This window comes from Diospyros lotus, chromosome 7, assembly GCF_014633365.1.
Source record: "Diospyros lotus cultivar Yz01 chromosome 7, ASM1463336v1, whole genome shotgun sequence".
NCBI classification, from domain to species: domain Eukaryota; kingdom Viridiplantae; phylum Streptophyta; class Magnoliopsida; order Ericales; family Ebenaceae; genus Diospyros; species Diospyros lotus.
This window is the reverse complement of record NC_068344.1, coordinates 169974-189424: the sequence shown is the minus strand read 5'-3', so window position 1 is coordinate 189424 and position 19451 is coordinate 169974. Positions and strand designations below refer to the sequence as shown.

The window sequence follows — 19451 nt, the reverse complement described above, 5'->3', positions numbered from 1 at the left end:
TATTTATATATAGTTTCAAAAGAAAATAGGCTAGCTGAAGCCATTGTAGATTAGGATAATTTAATCATAATTTCAAAGAGATTGGGAGTTGAGTTTATATTCTAAATGGAGATTGAGATGAGAGGGAGTATCATAGTTGTGGAGGGATTTAGATTGGGCTAGAAATTTGAATTGACGATAAACTTGATCTCAGAAATTAGGACTTGAATAAATTGGAATAAATTAGAATGATATATATATCAAATAAAAACTAGATAGGAGAGATATATCGAAGGTTTGGAGGCTGGATAAAATAAGTTCTTCCTTCATACTTCATTGATCCGTAGGTTGAGATATATATACACAAGATATCCTAAAAAATCTCCTAAAATACAAAAATGGGATACAACAAATTTAAATAACAATACATTACAGATTAAAATAAATTTGAACTTGAATTCCTTTTCAAAGTATAGACCGACAGTGGTCCCAAAGTATAGCCAGTAACTAGTTGGAGGCTGGATTCACCATGAATGTGGCATATGGAAATCCAATGTTGTGAAATTTAGTACATTGGTAAACTCTAGGAAGAAAGGGGTACCTACTAGATCCATGAAAAGTATTGGATTACCTTGTATATGGTGAATCCAGGAAGATAGGGTATTGGCTAGATCCGAGAGGAGTATTGGGTTACCTTGAACACTGATAGATTCTAAGAAGATAGGGGCACCAACTAGTTACTGGCTAGATCCAAAAAGAGTACTGGGTCCTCTCTTGCATCAATGAATCCAGGCTATATTGCCATTGAAATGTTTGTTGAGATGATGAATTATTAATACTATGGAAATTTGATAGATAACTTTGAGATTGTTACAATTGGGACCACTGTCGGTCTATAAATTTACCCAATAAACCAACAAATATAAACACTCTAGATGCACTCCTCACCGATTCAACCATACAACAGAAAACAAAAAATAAAGAATTGACAAAGAGTAGAGTTAGGGCAATCAAACCACACAATATACACCAAGATTTATCCTAGTTTGGACTAATTGAAATCAGTCCTACATCCAGCCTTCACAAAAAGAGCAATCCACTAGGACTTGATAAAAAACAGTACAAGAATCACCCTCGCACAATCCCTCTTCGCCCACTGATACACAAGAACTCTCACTGCAAGATTACAAGGCTATCTTTCTAGGCTTTCTCTTACAATACAGCTCTCAGAAACTATAAATGAGAATGATCAATCACAAGTGTCCGACAGATTACCCCACACCTCTTATTTATAGACACAATGGTGTGAGTTACAAGAGGAATGATATAATCGGGACATTTCCCTAACTACCCCTCAATATAATATATACAGTTAGCCTAATTTCACTAACTGCCACTACTACACATAATCCCCAAAAGAATGTCCGAGTCCTTCTAAACTTTCCAACCACTCAATGCAAAACTTGAATAACAATTCTCCACCATTTTGCATTGAGTTGCTGCCTAAAACCTGCCCTCATCAAGCTGCTCATCATCTAGATCTACATAAAACTGATCGTTTACATAATATAACCTGCAAGAGTCTTAGACAATGGTGTAATTTACCCATAGGCACTGCCTTAGTGAATATATCGGTTGCATTATCCTCACCAGCCACCTTAATTAGGTCTACTTCCTTTCTTTCAAGTATCTCTCCAATAAAATGGTATTCACATCAATATGCTTAGTTCTCTCATGGTGAGCTTGATTTTTAGCCAAGTGTATAGCACTTTGACAATCACACATTAGAGTAGCCTTAATATCTTTCCCTAGAGTTCACCTACTGTACCCTTCAACCATAAGGCCTCTTTTATAGCTTCAGTAACAGCTATATACTCAGCCTCAGTGGTGAAGAAAACCACTACAGATTGTAAATTAGTTTTCCACCTATGGTTGAATTCCATAGCTTAAACACATATCCTGTAGAGGATCTACTCTTATCTATATCCGTTGCATAATTAGCATCAGTGAACCCTAGAATATTAGGCTCTACATCTAAACTACCTCCACCATAAACTAATGCCATATTGATTGTTCCTTTTAAGTACCTAAATATCCACTTAACGGCTATCCAATGGTCTGTTCCCATGAACCTACTTGCAACACTCATAGCATGGGCTAAATCCGGCCTTGTACACACCATACAGTACATAAGACTACCTACAACACTTGAGTAGGGAATTTTCTTCATCTCTCTCATGCTCTCTTCATCACTCGGTGATTGCATGTGGGACAATTTAAAATGCTGAGTAAAAGGAACATTGACTTCCTTTGCCTCAAGCATATGGAACTTCCTAATGAACTTCTCAAGATAGGACCTTTGAGATTGTTAGACCTTCCTTAGCTGTCTATTTTTAGATATTTCAATACCTAAGATCTTCCTAACCTCTCCTAATTCCCTCATTTCAAAGATTGAATTTAATTTCATCTTTAAACTTTAGATTTTCACATGTGATTAACTTGCAATCAGCATGTCATCTACATAAAGGAGGAGATATATGGAAATCTTAGAAGAAACATGCCTAAAATAAACACAACTATCAAAATCACTCCTTTTTAACCCTTGATATAACATGAATGTGTCAAATTTCTTGTACCACTGTCTAGAGGGTTGCTTAAGTCCAGTTGATCACTGGAACCCACATATGTTGTAACTATATCCCTAGAGAGCACATTTTCTCTAACAAAATGGCAATCAATTTCAATATGTTTGGTTATCTCATGAAACACAGGATTAGAAGCAATATGCATTGTAGCCTAGTTATCACAAACCAATTGCATAGACTTAATATGTGTAACTCCTAACTCCTCAATTAATTGTTTCAACTACACTAGCTCACATGTTACGACCATTGCCTTGTATTCAGCCTCTGCACTAGATCTGGCGATAACAATTTGCTTCTTACATTTCCAAGAGACTAGGTTTCCACCCACAAATACACAGTATTCAGATGTGAATCTCCTATCACTAAGTGATTCTGCCCAATTAGTATCCGTATATCCCATAATCTAACTGTGCCCATGATTTTGATACAATACACCCCAACCAGGGGTAGCCTTCATATACCGAAGAATATGGATCATTGCATCCCAGTGATTGTCACAAGGTGAATTCAATAACTGACTTACCACACTCACAACAAATGAAATATCAGGACGAGTGACAGTGAGGTAATTAAGTTTCCCAACTAGTCGACAGTAGCGCCCAGGATTAGAAAGAGGCTCCCCCTGTCTCGGTAACAACCTAATATTTAGATCCATAGGGGTATCTGTAGGCTTACATCCAAGCAATCCTACCTCCTCTAGCATATCCAAGGCATACTTCCTTTGAGAAATATAGATGCCTTGTTTTGATCGAGTTACCTTAATACCCAAAAAATATATCAAAGGATCCAGATCCTTAGTCTGAAACTGTTGGTGAAGATGTACCTTCAATTCAGTGATACCAACATCATCATCCCCTGTAAGTACTATATCATCAACATACACCACTAAAAAAATGTGGCGGCCAGACTGGGAACGATAAAAAACAGAATGATCAACTTCACTTCGAGTTAACCCAAACTCAAGAACAACTGAACTAAATCAACCAAACCAAGCTCAAGAAGAATATTTTAAACCGTATAAAGATTTTCGAAGGCGACACACTAGCCAAAACTCCCCCTGAGCAACAAATCCAAAAGGTTGCTCCATATACACCTCCTCCTACAAATTGCCATGGAGAAAGGCATTTTTTATGTCTAGTTGATGAAGAGGCCAGTGAAACATAGCAACAAGGGACAAGAAAAGGCGAACAAAAGAGATCTTAGCAACAGGAGAAAATGTATCGCCATAATCAAGACCAAAAACCTAAGTGTATCCTTTGGCAACAAGGCGAGCCTTAAGACGATCAATCCGGCCATCAAGGCCAACTTTAACAGTGTACAGTGTAAACCCAGCGGCAACCAACAGTAAACTTACCCTTGGGAAGAGGTACCAAGTCCCAAGTCCTGGTGGAATGTAAAGCAAACATTTCTTCGACCATAGCAGCCCACCACCCTGGATGGGAAAGAGCTTCGGGAATAGATTTAGGAGGAGAAATAGAAGATAAGAAGAAACAAAAGCAAATTATCCAAGGGACAAAGAATCATGACTAACAAAATGGGAAATGGGATGGCGAGTACCTTTATGAAGAGCAATAGGTAAGTCAAGATCAGAAGTCAAAGGCGACAAACCAAAGGAGGAAGAACGAATCGGCACAGGGGATGAGCCAGGAGACGACTCCCTCGGACTAGCGACAACAGTCGATGCTAGTTAGACCACGAGTTGTGGACGCCATTAATAGACCTGAAGATCGGGGCAATCAAGGCGAGAGGCAAAGGATGGTGGAGACGGTGAAGACGTTGGAGATGGAGATGATCTAAGGTCAAGAAAAGGGACAAGCAAAGGTAACCCAGCAGACACAGACTCGGAGACCTCAGACAAAGAAGGGAAATAAGGAGATGACTCAAAGAAGGTAACATCTGGCCATTAAGGATAGAAGATGGCATGCGGTTAATTAAGTAACATGCAGTTAAAACGGCATCACTCCAGTATTAAAGCGAAACATGCATATGAAGAAGAAACGTGCGGGCTATCTCAATTAAATGATGATTCTTGCATTCAACTACCCCATTTTGTTGTGGGGTTCCAAGACACGAAGTCAAGTGAAGAATCCCATTGGATGCCATATAAGATCTAAAGGGGATAGACAAATATTCAAGAGCATTATCACTACGAAGAACACGGATAGGAAAGTTAAACTGTGTTCTAATTTTAGCACAAAATGTAGTGAAGACTGAAAATAACTCTGAACGCATTTTCATTAAATATAGCTATGTAGTTCGAGAGAAATCATCAATAAATGTTACAAAATAATGAAAGCCATCTTTTAAACTGACACGACCGAGACCCCATACATCTGAATGGACTACTGAAAAAGGAGAACTAGCACGTTTATTGACTCTACTTGGGAAAGAACTACGACTATGTTTCCCAAGTTGACAAGACTCACACTCTAAGGAAGAAATACTAGAGAGATTGAGAACCATCTTCTTGAGATTGGGAAGAGATGGGTGCCCCAGCGGACAATGGACTTGTAGTGGGAAAGTTGTCGTTGTGCATGCTACTGAAGAAGCAAGGAGAGACAAATAGTAGAGACTGTGAGACTCAAACCCCATACCAATCGTCCATCCAATCCTCCGATCTTGCACAAGAACAGAATCAGACAAAAAAGTTATAGAGCAATTAAGACTACGAGTGAGTTGACTGACAAAGAACAAATTAAAGGTACATTGTGGTAAATGTAAAACAGATAATAATGGTAAAGTAGGAAAAGGTGTAGCGGTGCTAATACCCATGATTGAGGCTTGAGAGCCATCAACCAATGTAACAGGAGGTAGAGACTGCAAAGTTTAAACATGAGATAGGAGAGAACGATTACCAAACATGCAATTGATGGCACCGGAGTCGAAGATCCATGGGCCAAGAGAAGATGAAGACTTAGTAAAGCAGGCAGTAGGGTTACCAGTGTCAGCAAAGGATGTCACAAGTGAAGTACCATGTTGTGCTTTCCGGAACTAAAGAAACTGAGCATACTCCCCCTCGGAGATAGTCACTGGTAAGGAATCACTGGGTGTGATAGATGTCTGACCCTTTGAAGCGCCCACAACCATGTTAGCAGTACTGGCTGCGTGTGGTAGATGACCATGTAGGCGATAGCAAGTCTCTCTAGTGTGACCAAGACGATTACAATAAGAACACTGAGGTCGAGGACAACCACCACCCCGACGACCACGATCAATCGAGGTCGTAACAAGGGCAGAGTGATCTCTAGGTACAAACATGCCACGATCAATAGTAATAGAAGAGGTTCTAAGTAGCCTGGCAAATACCTCTGTCAGAGGAGTGAGAGAAGCACTGCCAAGAATCTGTCTTAACTGAGTCAAGCCCCGGTCGAATTCCATGAAGACAGAGGATAGTAAACATTTGATCACGTTGTTGCTATTGTTTCTTGATATCAGTATCAAAGGGCATCAACTCGTTAAAGTCAGTAATAGAAGCTTGAAGCTTACCCAAATATGTGGTCATATCCAAATTAGCCTGTCGTAAATTGAACAAAGCACCAATCACATCATAAATACAAGTGATGTCACTAGTAAACAGCTCACGAGCCCGAGTCCAAAGGGCGCTACACTCCCGAAGAGGTTGAAATATCAGCATCAAGGTCGGCTCAATGGTCTACCACAATAAACTCAATAATTGAGCATCCACTTTCTGCCAAAGAAGTTGATTGCCCGCATGAACAGTTGAAATAGTCTTTAATAAATGATCCTCAAGGCCATGGCCAAGAAACCAAATTTCAACTGCAGATGACCAAGCGGAATAATTCTGTCCACTCAACTTCTCCATGGTAATAACTGGTGTGCCCGAAAAAATGGGGAATGGTCACAGGTGTGGACATGGTAGAGTGGCTTGTGGATGAAGACATGATGCGGAAAGAACAGCAGATCTGGAGCAATGGCAGATCTAGGCGTAGAAAAGCTGAAGCTGAGAGTCACCAGATTTGAAGACCAACGGCCAAAGCTGGGGTCGCCCTGAGGATGGTCGGATCTAGACAGGCACGGTGACAATGAGGGCGAGATCTAGGGGCAGTCGATAGAAGATGGTCGGATCTGGGCAGGCGCGGCGAGGGCGAGGGCGAGGGCGAGGGCGAGGGCGAGATCTGGGATGCAACGGCGGTCGACGAGGGCGAGGGCGAGATCTGGATCTGGGCGCGACCTGAAGAAGATGGTCGGATCTGGAGAAAGAGAGTCACGATATCAACGAAATGGTCGCGTGACCAACGAAACTAGCAACCGATGAAGTGACCGGCGGTGATGGCGACAACGGGCGAAGCGACCGACGGTGATGGTGTCGATTGGCGACAGCAGCAGCGGCTAGGGTTTGGGCTCTGATATCATGTTATGAGTATAAAATAAATTGTATGTATGTATTCTACCACAAGTGTACAATACAAGCATATATATATACATACATGTACTTAAAAATAAATACACTAATACCCCTTACTTATCTTATTTAACAATGCTCAAGGCTTGGCTTACGACCTTTCCACATCTCATAAGGTGTTTTAAAGCCTATAGCTGCAGAAGGGGACCTATTAATCAAATATGCAGCTGTAATTACAGCTTTTCCCCAAAAGGACTTAGATAGCCTAGCATGTATCAACATGCATCTCACCCTCTCTAAGAGGGTTCTATTCATCCTCTCGGCCAAGCCATTTTGCCTAGGGTTTCTGGGGGCTGTAAGGTGTCTCACTATGCCATTTTCACTACACATATGGGAGAAGTCTTTATTACAATATTCTAGCCCATTATCAGTCTTAATTATCTTTATTTTCTTACCCATTTGATTTTCTATCATAATTTTCCAAGTTTTAAATACCTCAAAAGTTTGATCTTTTGATTTTAAAACAAAAACCCAAACCATCCTACAGAAATCATCTATTATGGATAAGAAATACCTTGCCCCTCCATGGGTTAAGGATTGACTAGGGCCCCATAAATCCAAATGGATATAATCTAATGGGGCTTGTGATGAGTGGGTGGCTTTCTTAGGGAATTTGTCTTTAATAGACTTTCCTAGAATGCAGGTTTCACACTTGTCTAATGCTGTAAATTTTCCAGCACTTAAGATTCCTTGATTAGACAACTCCTTAAGGCCTTGATCACTTATATGGGTCATCCTAAAGTGCCATAAACTAGACTGACACAACAGTTGGCTTCTCCTAAGGCTGCATCACCACTTAATGTGGCTGCCTGCAGCACATAAATGCCATTCTTAAGGACAGCCTTCATGCACACTAGGGACCCTCTCACTACCTGAAGCATTCCACTATCTCCCTTATAGGAGTAGCCATTTTTATCTAATTCTCCAAGTGATATTAAGTTCCTTTTTAAATCAGGAACATACCTAACATTATTTAAAATTTTAACTAATCCATCATGCATCCTAAGTCTAATATTTCCAATTCCCACTATTCCACACTCATGGTTGTTTCCTAAAAGGACTCTACCTCCACCAATTTCCTTATAGTCTAACAACCATTCTTTGTGAGGAGTCATATGAAATGAACACCCCGAATCAAGCACACCCACACATCCTTCTCATCCTTACTGGACACTACTAGTGCATCGGCACTATCATAGTCACAAATGGAGTTTGAAAATTCTGGGCTAGACTTATCATGATACTCTTTCTTCCTATTTGGACAGTGCTTCTTTATATGCCCCTCCTCATGGCAATGGAAGCACTTAATCACTTTCTTGCCACTTCTAGACTTTGACTAAGACCTACCTTTATGTCTAGGGTCTCTCTTTTCTGTCCTAAATTTCACTGCTAATACATCTCCAGTAGTCTTCTTAGCCTCTACTTTATGTTGTAATTCCTTAGAATTCAAAGCCCCTATAACATCATCTAGAGCCAATTTGTCTCTACCATGCTTCAAGATGTCTATAACAGTCTCATATGATTTTGGAAGTGAGTGCAATAAGACTAATGCCTTATCCTCATCATCATACTTAATATCAATATTTTCAAGATCTAAACATAGTTTATTAAAACTATCAATGTGATCTTGTAACCTTTGACTCTCAATCATCCTGAATGAAAAGAACTTTGTTTTCAAATATAATCGGGTAGAAAGAGTTTTAGTCATGTAAAGAGTTTCTAGCCTATTCCAAAGGTCTTCCGCGGTTGTCATCTTTGACACCTCCCGCAACACTTTGTCTCTAAGGCTAAGAATTAGAGTGTTAAATGCTTTCTTGTTGATTTTCTTTCTCCTTTCACAGATTTCCTTTTTCTATTCCTCAGTGAAAGTTTCAGGTATTTTCTTTTCAGCCTCTAAGGCTTCTTCCAGACCTAGGTTTCCCAATAAGGCCCTCATCTTCATTTTTCATAGGCCAAAATTGTTTTGGCCATCGAATTTCTCCACATCATACTGTGTGGCAAAGGCTGTAGAAGCCATTCCTATGGGTATGTGTCAAATTCTAATGATCCTTGAAGGTTCTTGATGAGAGACTCGGCTTTGATACCAATTTGTTAGAATTGGGAGCACTGTCGATCTATGAATTCACCCAATAAACCAACAAATATAAACACTCTTGATGCACTCCCTCATTGATTCAACCATACAACATAAATAGAAAATAAAGAATTGACAAAAAGTAGAGTTAAAGCAATCAAACCACACAATATACACCGAGATTTATCCTGGTTTAGACTGATTGAAATCAGTCCTACATCCAGCCTTCATAGAGAGAGCAATCCACTAGGACTTGATGAAAAACAGTACAAAAATCACCCTCGCACAATCCCTCTTCCCTCACTGATACACAAGAACTCTCACTGCAAGATTACAAGGCTATCTTTCTAGGCTTTCTCTTACAATACAGCTCTCGAAAACTATCAACAAGAATGATCAATCACAAGTGTCCGACAGATTACCCCACACCTATTATTTATAGACACAAGGCCGTGAGTTACAAGAGGGATGATATAACTGAGAAGTTTCCCTAACTACCCCTCACTTAATATAATATATACAGTTAGCCTAATTTCTCTAACTGCCACTGCCGCACATAATCCCCTAAAGAATATCCGAGTCCTTCCAAACTTTCCAACCACTCAATGCAAACTTGAATAACAGAGATGCATGAAATGATTCTTTTGTTAATATGTGTTGTTGCATGGGGAATATTGGTGAAATTTTGAAATTGAATTCCGTTTATTATATGTATCAAATTATTTATTTTGGATATTGATCTATTATATGGGGTAACCTCCACTGGCTTTAAGCTCACCCCTCTCCTAACATTTTTCAGGTGACCAAGATTAATTGCGCTATATGTGTGAACTCATACTAGAGGATTCACAAGTGGATTCAGTTAGGCTAGTTTGTTTTTCAGTTAATGTCACCTATTTAGATTGTGTGAGACCAAGGAGTTCAGTGGAATATTAGTTATTACAGTTAAGAATATTGGTTATTTTCTTTGATGATAAATTGGATAAATATTTAGGCTTCATGAACTTTAAGCATTGGCTTAGGGTTCATGATTGGTCACACAACCCGGGGGGGGTTGATAACTACTACCATCACTTACCTGCAAAATCATGGAAAGAAAAAATTGTTGCAAAGTTCAAGCAGCTCAAGAAACCTAATAATTATAATTACAAGCATAGCAAAGAACTCTATGTTTTTTGGGGTTTGGGAGAGGCACCTGAAGATAGAATTGCTTAAATTCATCTGCACCTTCAAGGTTGTCAATTCTTTGCGCCATTTGTTTATCACCAAGAGTAACAACAGCAAGCGACTGAAACAGGAGACACAAAGAGGATGGAAAAAAGCAAAACTAAGGAGTTAGTCTGTGGTACTTATAGACAAGAGAAAAGAATAGCTTGCACTTTTTCACATGCATTCCAGCTGCACCTTCTGGGCATTAATCTGAATTGAGAACTAAAACTAAAAGAAAACAGGAGATCAGAGGGGAAAGTCTTTTCCTGGGTTGTTTAAATTTATACAGGCATAATCCCTTGCAAGCTCACAGCTAGACTCTGCACTAGTTTATTACTACAACAAGCAAAGAACTAGACTTCAAAATCTTTGATGCTCAGTTGTTTACCAGATGAAAATAGATTTATCTGCAACAAAATAGATACAAGAAAACTCCAAATGATCTAGATAGTAGTTATGTTGGATGAATAACAGATATGTTGCAAAACAAAATAGTCCAGATATGCAACTCAGTTGCTTGGAAGGAAACCAAAGTCTTTTATGGTACAAAAGTTGAGCCATGTGCTTGTTGAATAAATCAAAACAGCCAGGACACATGCAAAGAATGCCTCAAATCAAACACATTCTGGTGATCAAGAAGCATTACCAAAAAAATTGAAGAAAGGTGACCAACAAAGGATACTGAAACATTCATTAAAACAAGTTCAAAGAAACCTATGCGTCATAATCTAGAAAAAAGAAACTAGAATAACTTAGGTGAACCACAAGGTTCACTTTAGATACAGAGTTGAAAATTACTTACAACTTGAGTTAAAAGATATGGGCAGTGCATGCTCAAATGCACTGATATTTTCATGGACAACATAACAGAAATGTTAATACTTAAATAAGAGAAAAGGTGAAAGGCATAACTTACACAAAGGAAATACAAAAACATTTTAAATTTTTCTCACAAAATTATGAGACTGATGCAGTCAAAAGCAGAAGATTTGTTGAACAAACATATTTTTGTTAAAGTAATAATTCACAGATCAATACCATGAAGAAAACACCAAAAATGAACTTAAGATCATATGCCCATATCAAATTGCCCAATGATTTTCATTTGTGTACAGAAAATAACACTTCGATAGACCTGTGTTTCCCCACGTGTGAAAAGAGCGCTTCCATGTGCTCTAGGAAGTAATCCACATCTTGAGTCAATCAATCGTATCTCAGATGCAGCTCGTCCATCACTTCTTTTCCCTCCCTGAATAACCACAGGATAAATTAAGGATAGGGATAACCGAGTGTAAATAATATCATCAACAAAATACCCAATCCTATTCTGTAATTATTACTCACAATTAAGTTAATTTCTGGATCAAATTTTGAGAAAACAGTAAATTGAAGTGCACAGACAGCCAAAATGCAAGTCAAGGAAAGGTCATGTTTTGAAACCTGGGAAGGGCATTTTGAACTGAGTCCTCCAGAATGCAGATATAGAGGGAGGTTTCAAGGCTTGCTGACAAAATAATGAAATATATGTAAATATATATAAGGGGCTATTCAGAAATATGAAGATTGAATTCAGATTCCTCACCCCCAAGAAGAGGACAATGGTATTATGGATAATAAATTCTGGGAAAATGCAGTTGGCACAATTTTTTAGGTGAAAACAGTGCATGGCAGGCAAGATAACGAATTTATCTACAACATATGATGCGACCTTGTTGTACAGATAAGACATGACATGGTCATGAATAGATGCAAATCAGTGTGACTTGATGGATATGAAAAAGAGGAGAGACGATTCAAACTGATGGTTGTAATTGGGCAGTTGGTTATGTTGAGGGTAAAAACAATAATATGAAAGTTACAGGGAAAAAAAAACAATAATATAAAAGATAACGTTAATCCTATATCTAATAGCTTAAACTTTTAGATGTGAGAGGCGGGGGGTGGGTGGGGGGGAGTGAGGGAGGGACAAAGAAGGGGGGATGAAATCTCTCTCCAAAAGTACACTTACAAGTGTATTACAAAGAAAATAAATGAGATAGAGCTATAAATGACAGGAAGACAAGTTGGTAAGGGTTCATTAGAACTAGAAATAATGCATGAAAAATGTGTAGTTATTTCTCTTCAAGTTATTCGATGCATTGAGAGTTTTGTTCACCAAGGTTGGGTCAGCCAACATTGAGCAAGGAGGCTCTAGATTTGGGCTTGGGAGTCCATTTAGCTTAGTGAATGTGGTAAGAGAATTATTAGCTCGTCCCATGATATAGGTTGGAATTTTATCTAACTATTGCATCCCTCACTCTCCCTCAACTATTATATCCCTCAAATGAATTGTTTTGTTGTATTAGATATGTAACTCTTCAAACAATATGTTTTTTAAAAAAAGGGATGAAATGCGTTGTTTTCCAGCAAGATGTTGGGCTTAGTCTCAATAAATCATATTCATGGTAATGTTAAATACACAATTTGGAATAAGTTAAGGAGATTGAAATACAAAAAATACCCAATGATTTTTAAGATATAAACCTTGATTTTTGGAGGTTTTGAAACTTGAACAAAACATTGAGAGCTGTGTGATGAACCCAGGTATTCCAAAATATGAACACCAGGCTACTAGTTTTGAAAAGGAGAAGGGGAGGCTTTGAAACTAGCTTCCAGAATGAGAACAACGGGGACCAAGTTTCAGAATCAGGATGCAATGTTTTGAAATCTAAAGGAAGGTGTCTCGAAATAGCATTCTCCAGAAGAATGAAAGGAGGACTTGAGACCTATTTTTAAATGATTTCAAAAAGTGGGAAATATTTTTGTTGAGTTTGCCTAGAGTTTATGCGGTAGAAGATCAGTAAAATATTGGAGATGCATCGGCTGGAAGATTAGATCAATTAGGGTTAAAATACCAAGTGTAATTACTTAGTATTTAGGGGGCCTAATTGTAATATCCCAATAGTAGTTAATTATATTGGGATGTCCGCCCTTTCTATAAATAAGAGGGCTCGGGAGTTAGTCGGGAAGAGCAATCCAAGAGAGAGTTTCTATTTCATCTATGATCGAGTGCTGGTTTCCATTCTTGAGAAAGAAAGGCTTAGTGTTTAGTCTTGTGTTCTTGAGAGAATGCATGTACTCGGGGATATAGATGAGGGATTAGACGCTTGATGTACTGATCGTTTTCATCTGAATAAAGGTTGCTCTGTGTGTGGGTGTTGACTGTTGGATGTAGGTTTGCTAAAGGCATTCCGAACCAGGATAGCTACTGTCTCCTTGTTGGTTTGTTTTATCTTTCTGCAATTTAATTTTCATTCTGTTGTTTTCTTAATTGGTTTCTAAGTTCTGTGAGTGTGCAAGCTTTCGAGTGAGAATTCTTTTCGGTTTGGTCCTATTTTGATAGTCCTAATATCAACAATTTTCAGATGATAATGAGGATGTCTCTAAACATCAGAAAGTCATGAAGTTTTAATCCTTGAGGAGTCAAAGGTACAGCTGGGGTGGGTTAAGTTACCTCTAGTTGGAAGAGTAATGTGTGTTCAATGGAGCAAGGTGTCATAGTTAAGGTTTGCCTAGGGTCATGAACCTCGACAACACGATATTCCTCATTTTACAGGCATACCCTTGCTAACTCACCTTCATGATTAATTGAGCAACTCAATTCAGGTAATAAAAGGAGAAATTTTAATTGGACTACAAAGATTTAAGGGGGGGGGGGGGGGGGGTCATGGCTGCAGATGAATAATGTGGTACTCATTATTGAGTTCCCAAACCTCCAATTTGGAAGATATAGCTAGCTGCTTAGAAATAACTCAATGGGGAAGAAAGATAATCAACAATCCCTCTAACTACATTCTAAATACCAACAAACTGAACACTGAACCATAGCAGTTGACAAAGGAATTCCTAATGAAATTCCACAAATTGGAGACATCCCCCCTTTTTAATGGTAACTTCAACGAGTATTATCTAATTGACAGTTCAGGGCCAGAAATAACTAAGAGCAAAAGAATAATACATTTAGAAGAAAGTGTCCCAGTTAACAAAGTTACATACCTCGACAATGCGTTTGCGTAGGAATTTGGATGTAACTTCTTTGAATACCAACTTCACATCTACCTCGGAGAATAACTATACAAGGAAAGCAATTATCAGGTAAATATGTTTGACTCATGATTTTTCAATCATAAATCATCATTGAGATACTGAGAAAGTACCCAGAATTCATTGATTTAGAATTCAAGATACAGTTTTAAAGGAAAAAGTATGATCCTACTGAAACATAAACAAGCTGGTGCATAACTACTAATCCCATAGAGCAATGCAAGTGTAGAACTATGAACATGGATGGACAAGATATGATTAGACAAAGGAAATGTGATCTCTTAGCATGAAATGAAATCCAATAGGTTACCAATTAGAAATGTCAATTAATTGGATACTAAGTTGGAAGGCAAGCTGGCTATTCTTCTTAAAGCAGCAGCAGCATCTCTTCCCATATATGCCATGTCCACCATGAGTATCCCCAAGAAGGTGTGCCATTGTTAGATAGGAGCATGAGTTATTTTTGGTGGGAAAGGAGGAGAATCAGAGAGGCTTGTTTCTTAAATCTTGGGCTGCTTCTTGTAGACTGGAATCAGGAGGCAGCTTCTGTTTCCACCAATCTGCTGCTATGAACCGTGCTCTTTTGGCTAAGTTGTGGTGGAAATTTCTCCCTGAGCATCAAACAAAATCCAGCCTTGTTTGGGTTAAAATTATGAGGCACAAATATTGCAGAAATCAGTCTTTTATGGAAGTGTCATCGGCTTAAGATTCTAGAATATGGTGTTCTATGTTGCAGTATCGCAACATCCTCTCCAAAAGGACTTGTAAACTGATTGGATCAAACTCTTCTATTTGCATTTGGAATGAGACTTGGCTTCCCGGATTACCAGGTTCTAGGCCCCTTCCATTGGTCCAAATAATTTGGTGTTATTACCAGTTTTGTGCCCCGTAAGGACAACTTGGTTGACAAACAAGCTTATCCAATTATTTCATCTGTTGTCTATTCCCTACATCCTTGATATCCCTATTCCTCATCTCCCGTGTGAGGACTCTTGGTGCTGGCTAGATACAAACTCTCATACATTCTCAACTAGATCAGTCTATTTCACTATAATTGAGTGGAACACTGTGGAGACAGCATTTCCATGGGATAAAATCTGGAGCAGTCCTTTACATGGGAGGCTTAAGATGTTGATTTGGCAAGTTCTGTCTGATATTTTGCCAGCTAAGTATGTTCTGCCCGGGAGATTTCCTATTTCTGATCTGGCTTGTTATTTGTGTAGTCAAGAGGAATAATCTCTTCTTCATCTATTTGTGCATTGCCCCACAGCTTGGGCAATTTGGTACGAGTGATGGGAAAAATACACGGATGGGTAGTTGTTGATTTGCATTTCCAAAGCTTCGCAACAGGATACCCTTCAGAATCTTAACTTTAGTATTATGGATATTATCGAAAGTTATTGGCAATCTTCCCCGGACTGAGTTATCAAGAATAACTCAAGGCTGGTTTTATGGATCATTTTATGGTTGCTGGTATTACAGCATGTGATAATGTAGGTGCTGTGATTACCTCACATACCTTTCTTGGATGTGCAGTATTAATAGAAGCTGGGGAGGCCAAAGCTTTACAGCAGGTACTGCTGCTAGCTTCTGATCAGGGGTGGTGTCGTGTTATAGTTGAGGTGGACTCATTCCAATCTTCCCAACTGTTTGTAGTCACTAGTCCAAGAGGACCTTGCTGCTGTTGCGAATTCTAGAGAGGTGTCCTGTGATTCATATTTCTGTTTGTTTTCTGGCCTTTTGACCTTTCATCAAGCAAATAAAAAAAAAAAAACAGAAACAAAAACAAAAACAAAGTTGAAATCTATTACAGTTCAAAAATGTGTAGCAGCCAAAGACATTCTCTTTTTCCAGAGTTTCCCAGCCAAAGCAAGATGAGCCCTGTTTCCATCCAGGCAACTGGAGGCAAATCCCCAACTTCCAATCATTTGAGAGAGAGAGAGAGAGAGAGAGAGAGAAGAACTGCCTATTAAACAACAGCAAAGGATGAAGAAGAAAGGGGACTGAATCAACAAGCTCCATTTTCAACAATATTTTGATTTAATTTGATAATTTATCCTTAAAAAACAGAAATGACATAATTATCCTCAATCACAATACAATGATCCCCAAGGAAAGAAATAGTCAGTGCAATGGATAACTCTGCAAGTCTATTTGAAATAGCATTGAAGCTTAGTGGAAATAGGGGTTGTTAAACTTGTCAAAAGAAACCACAAAAAATCAACACCCTGTTACAGAAGATTCAAAGACTTGGAAAGGGCATGTTTATTTTGTAAGACGGAGATAGGAAAAAAATAAATTCTTGACTTATCCGATATGCTAATGGATGCGTGTGCAAATGTAGGGTGAAAAGGAGTTTAACTTTACCAAGGGAGTAGATTTTCGTGAAACTGGCTTTATGTGAACATCACCTTCATCAACTTCACCATCTACAACCACTTCTTCATCTTCATCTTCATCCTCAAACAAGTCTGGTACTGCCTCAGTAGCTCCGAAAGCCTCATCCTTACTAACATAACCTGTCTCTGTGAGTATAGTCAAAACTTTCTCTTCCAATGATGAGATAGCCTTTCTTCTAGGTATTTTGTTCTTAATTTGAAGCACATTGACAAATTCTGTACCAGCAATTTCCTGTATACAATCATAATGGGTTTACCAATTGCCAAATTTTAAAGGATGAAGAGAGTATAACTATGTGAATAATTATTTTATTTATTGGACAATGCATATGACAGAACAGCAAAAAAGAGTATACATATCATCTTCTTCTCCACTACTATGTAGCTAGAGAGCTTCGACATTTTTGATAGATCTTGGCTTATGCCAACATCCATGAATGATTCTTTTTGCACCTGGAGCTGGGTTGTTCATGCTCTAGCCAGAGGTACTTCTAGCATCTTTTCCTTTCCTTTCCTTTTTTTTTTTTTTTTTGTTTTGTTTTGTTTTGTTTGGTGGCACATCTAGGAAGAATGGCATAATAAAGCTTTGGAGTGCATGGACCCTTCTATCCACAATCTCAAGGGTTCTATTATTTTTTTCACTTTTTACAAGGTGTTCCATTTTGTTCCATCTTCCTTCTTTTATTTCATTCAGTTTATAAATGAGCTCACGGAGTTTGTAGCCCTTGCAGTTTTATTCTAATGAATGTGTCCCCTTTTAGACACTTTATTTTGTTATTTATCCAAAACACACACAGAGAAAGTACCCCTGTGTTCCCCCTTGAAGGAGAAGTTTCGGAATGAAGCACTTGAAAATGATTAATGAAGAATTGATTTGAGTAGGAGGTCGGGTTGGGAGGGGTGCTATAGAGAGAACCTCCATGGGGAGGGGATTTTTCTTGCAATATGGCTCCAAGTATGAACTTCAATAGGCACAGTTTTTCCAAAGTGAGTTTATGGAAGGATATTAAAAAACGATTGCAAGATCTCTTCCAAAACATTGCGTTTGTTATTGCAGATGGGCTAAGACCATAGATAGTGCCATGGTTTGTGTGGATGATTCTCCATTTAACAATTCACAGGATTTCTTGAATTTAGGAGGATAAGAATGCTTTACAACTTACTGCTTGATCACAAATCAAAGGATTGCATGACCACCATCTCTATTCAAACTGCAAATCTTGAATTCAAGGGGGTGGGTAATATTTTGATGCTTTATAGAAGTTCCTTCCAAAGTGGAACTTTTTATTTGTTCATCAGTGATTGATACCATTTTCTTGATGAACACTCAAGCGAAAAACAGGAACCTGCTCCCCAGTAATGGTTCTTTTGGAAAGTAGAAGAGTTGGTAGGTTAACTCCTCATTTATAGTTGAGAATAAAAATAATAAGATAAAAGATAAAGTTAACCCTCTATTTACAAACTTAACCTTTTAGATGAGATGGTGGTTAACAATTTAACAATTGTGATGTGGTAATCAAGCAGGGGAGTTCATTTCTCTATTTTGTTATCCCTGGATATTATACTGGCACGCTCCTACCTTTTAAGTGTTCAGAGACACATAACTGCTCCAAGAGAATGAAGAGCTTTAAGAGTTCCCACCACTTTTGTGTTTGATGTGTTGTACATGCAAAGAGGACAGTAGATGAACTTGTATAATACCTTTCACTTTTGGCCTTTTTATAAAGTTCTATAAATCCTTATTGCTTTTCTGCAATTCATAGAAGAGATCAATTTTGAACATGGGCTATAACTCTGATTTTGCAATACTTGTTGCCTACAGACAACAGAGGTTGATGTGTTGCAAATGCAAAGAAGACAGTAGATGACCTCGTACTATACCTTTCATTTTGTCTTTTAATGAACTCGTATTATACATTTCATTTTTGTCTTTTAATGAAGTTCATAAATCCTTATTGCTTTTCAACAATTCACAGAAGAGCTCAATTTTGAATATGGGCTCTAATTCTGTTATTGCAACCTACCTGGCATTAGTATCAGCAAGTTTTTACTTAATCAATCAAATTTGAGAAAGAAAAAGTCCAGTATACTACTCAAAGAAAGAAGTTATACAGATCCTAAATGGGGAAAAGCAGAACCAATTACCATGTCGCAGGCTTTCGAAACAGTTTCTCAGAAGAAATTTCTTCATCCTACTCTTAAGCAACAGTACCTACCTAATGCTTAATTTAACTACCAAAAAACTAGCTTTATCTATTTTGAGCACCTTAAGATAAGCCCCATGACTACTAGACTTCAGATGAACTCTGAATCTTCAACTTTTTTCATTCATTGTAGTCAAAACATAAATTTTTAATATACTGCACTCCTACATACAAATGAAAACAAAGGTTCAAAAGTCCAAAAGAAAATAATAACAATTCGTGATTGAATAAAACAGCAAAGAAGGATGCATACTTCAACATGCCTATATAGTTCAGGGGGTGGTAATTTGATGGCATCAAGCATTTTTGGTTTCCCACACCTTCTGGCTAAAGCCTCGACCTCATTGCAAATTCCTTGCACTGCAACCTGGTAATTGTCGAAGAGAGTTACAATAACGATAATTTATTTGCATTCTGAATGGATATTTGAAGTGA

The 19451-nt window shown here is 38.3% G+C and overlaps 1 protein-coding gene across 2 annotated transcripts in view; it reads right to left on the bottom strand.

The window, feature by feature from the left end:
• Positions 1-19451, bottom strand: part of LOC127806013 (probable polyribonucleotide nucleotidyltransferase 1, chloroplastic) — a 78062-nt gene that overhangs the window by 24960 nt on the left and 33651 nt on the right. For both annotated transcript variants that reach the window (XM_052342951.1, XM_052342952.1), the window contains 5 exons: positions 19270-19383; positions 16781-17044; positions 14366-14440; positions 11466-11579; positions 10317-10409 (listed from right to left, as the gene is read on the bottom strand). In XM_052342951.1, coding sequence (XP_052198911.1) covers positions 10317-10409; positions 11466-11579; positions 14366-14440; positions 16781-17044; positions 19270-19383 — 660 coding nt within the window. The remainder of the gene's footprint in view (positions 1-10316; positions 10410-11465; positions 11580-14365; positions 14441-16780; positions 17045-19269; positions 19384-19451) is intronic.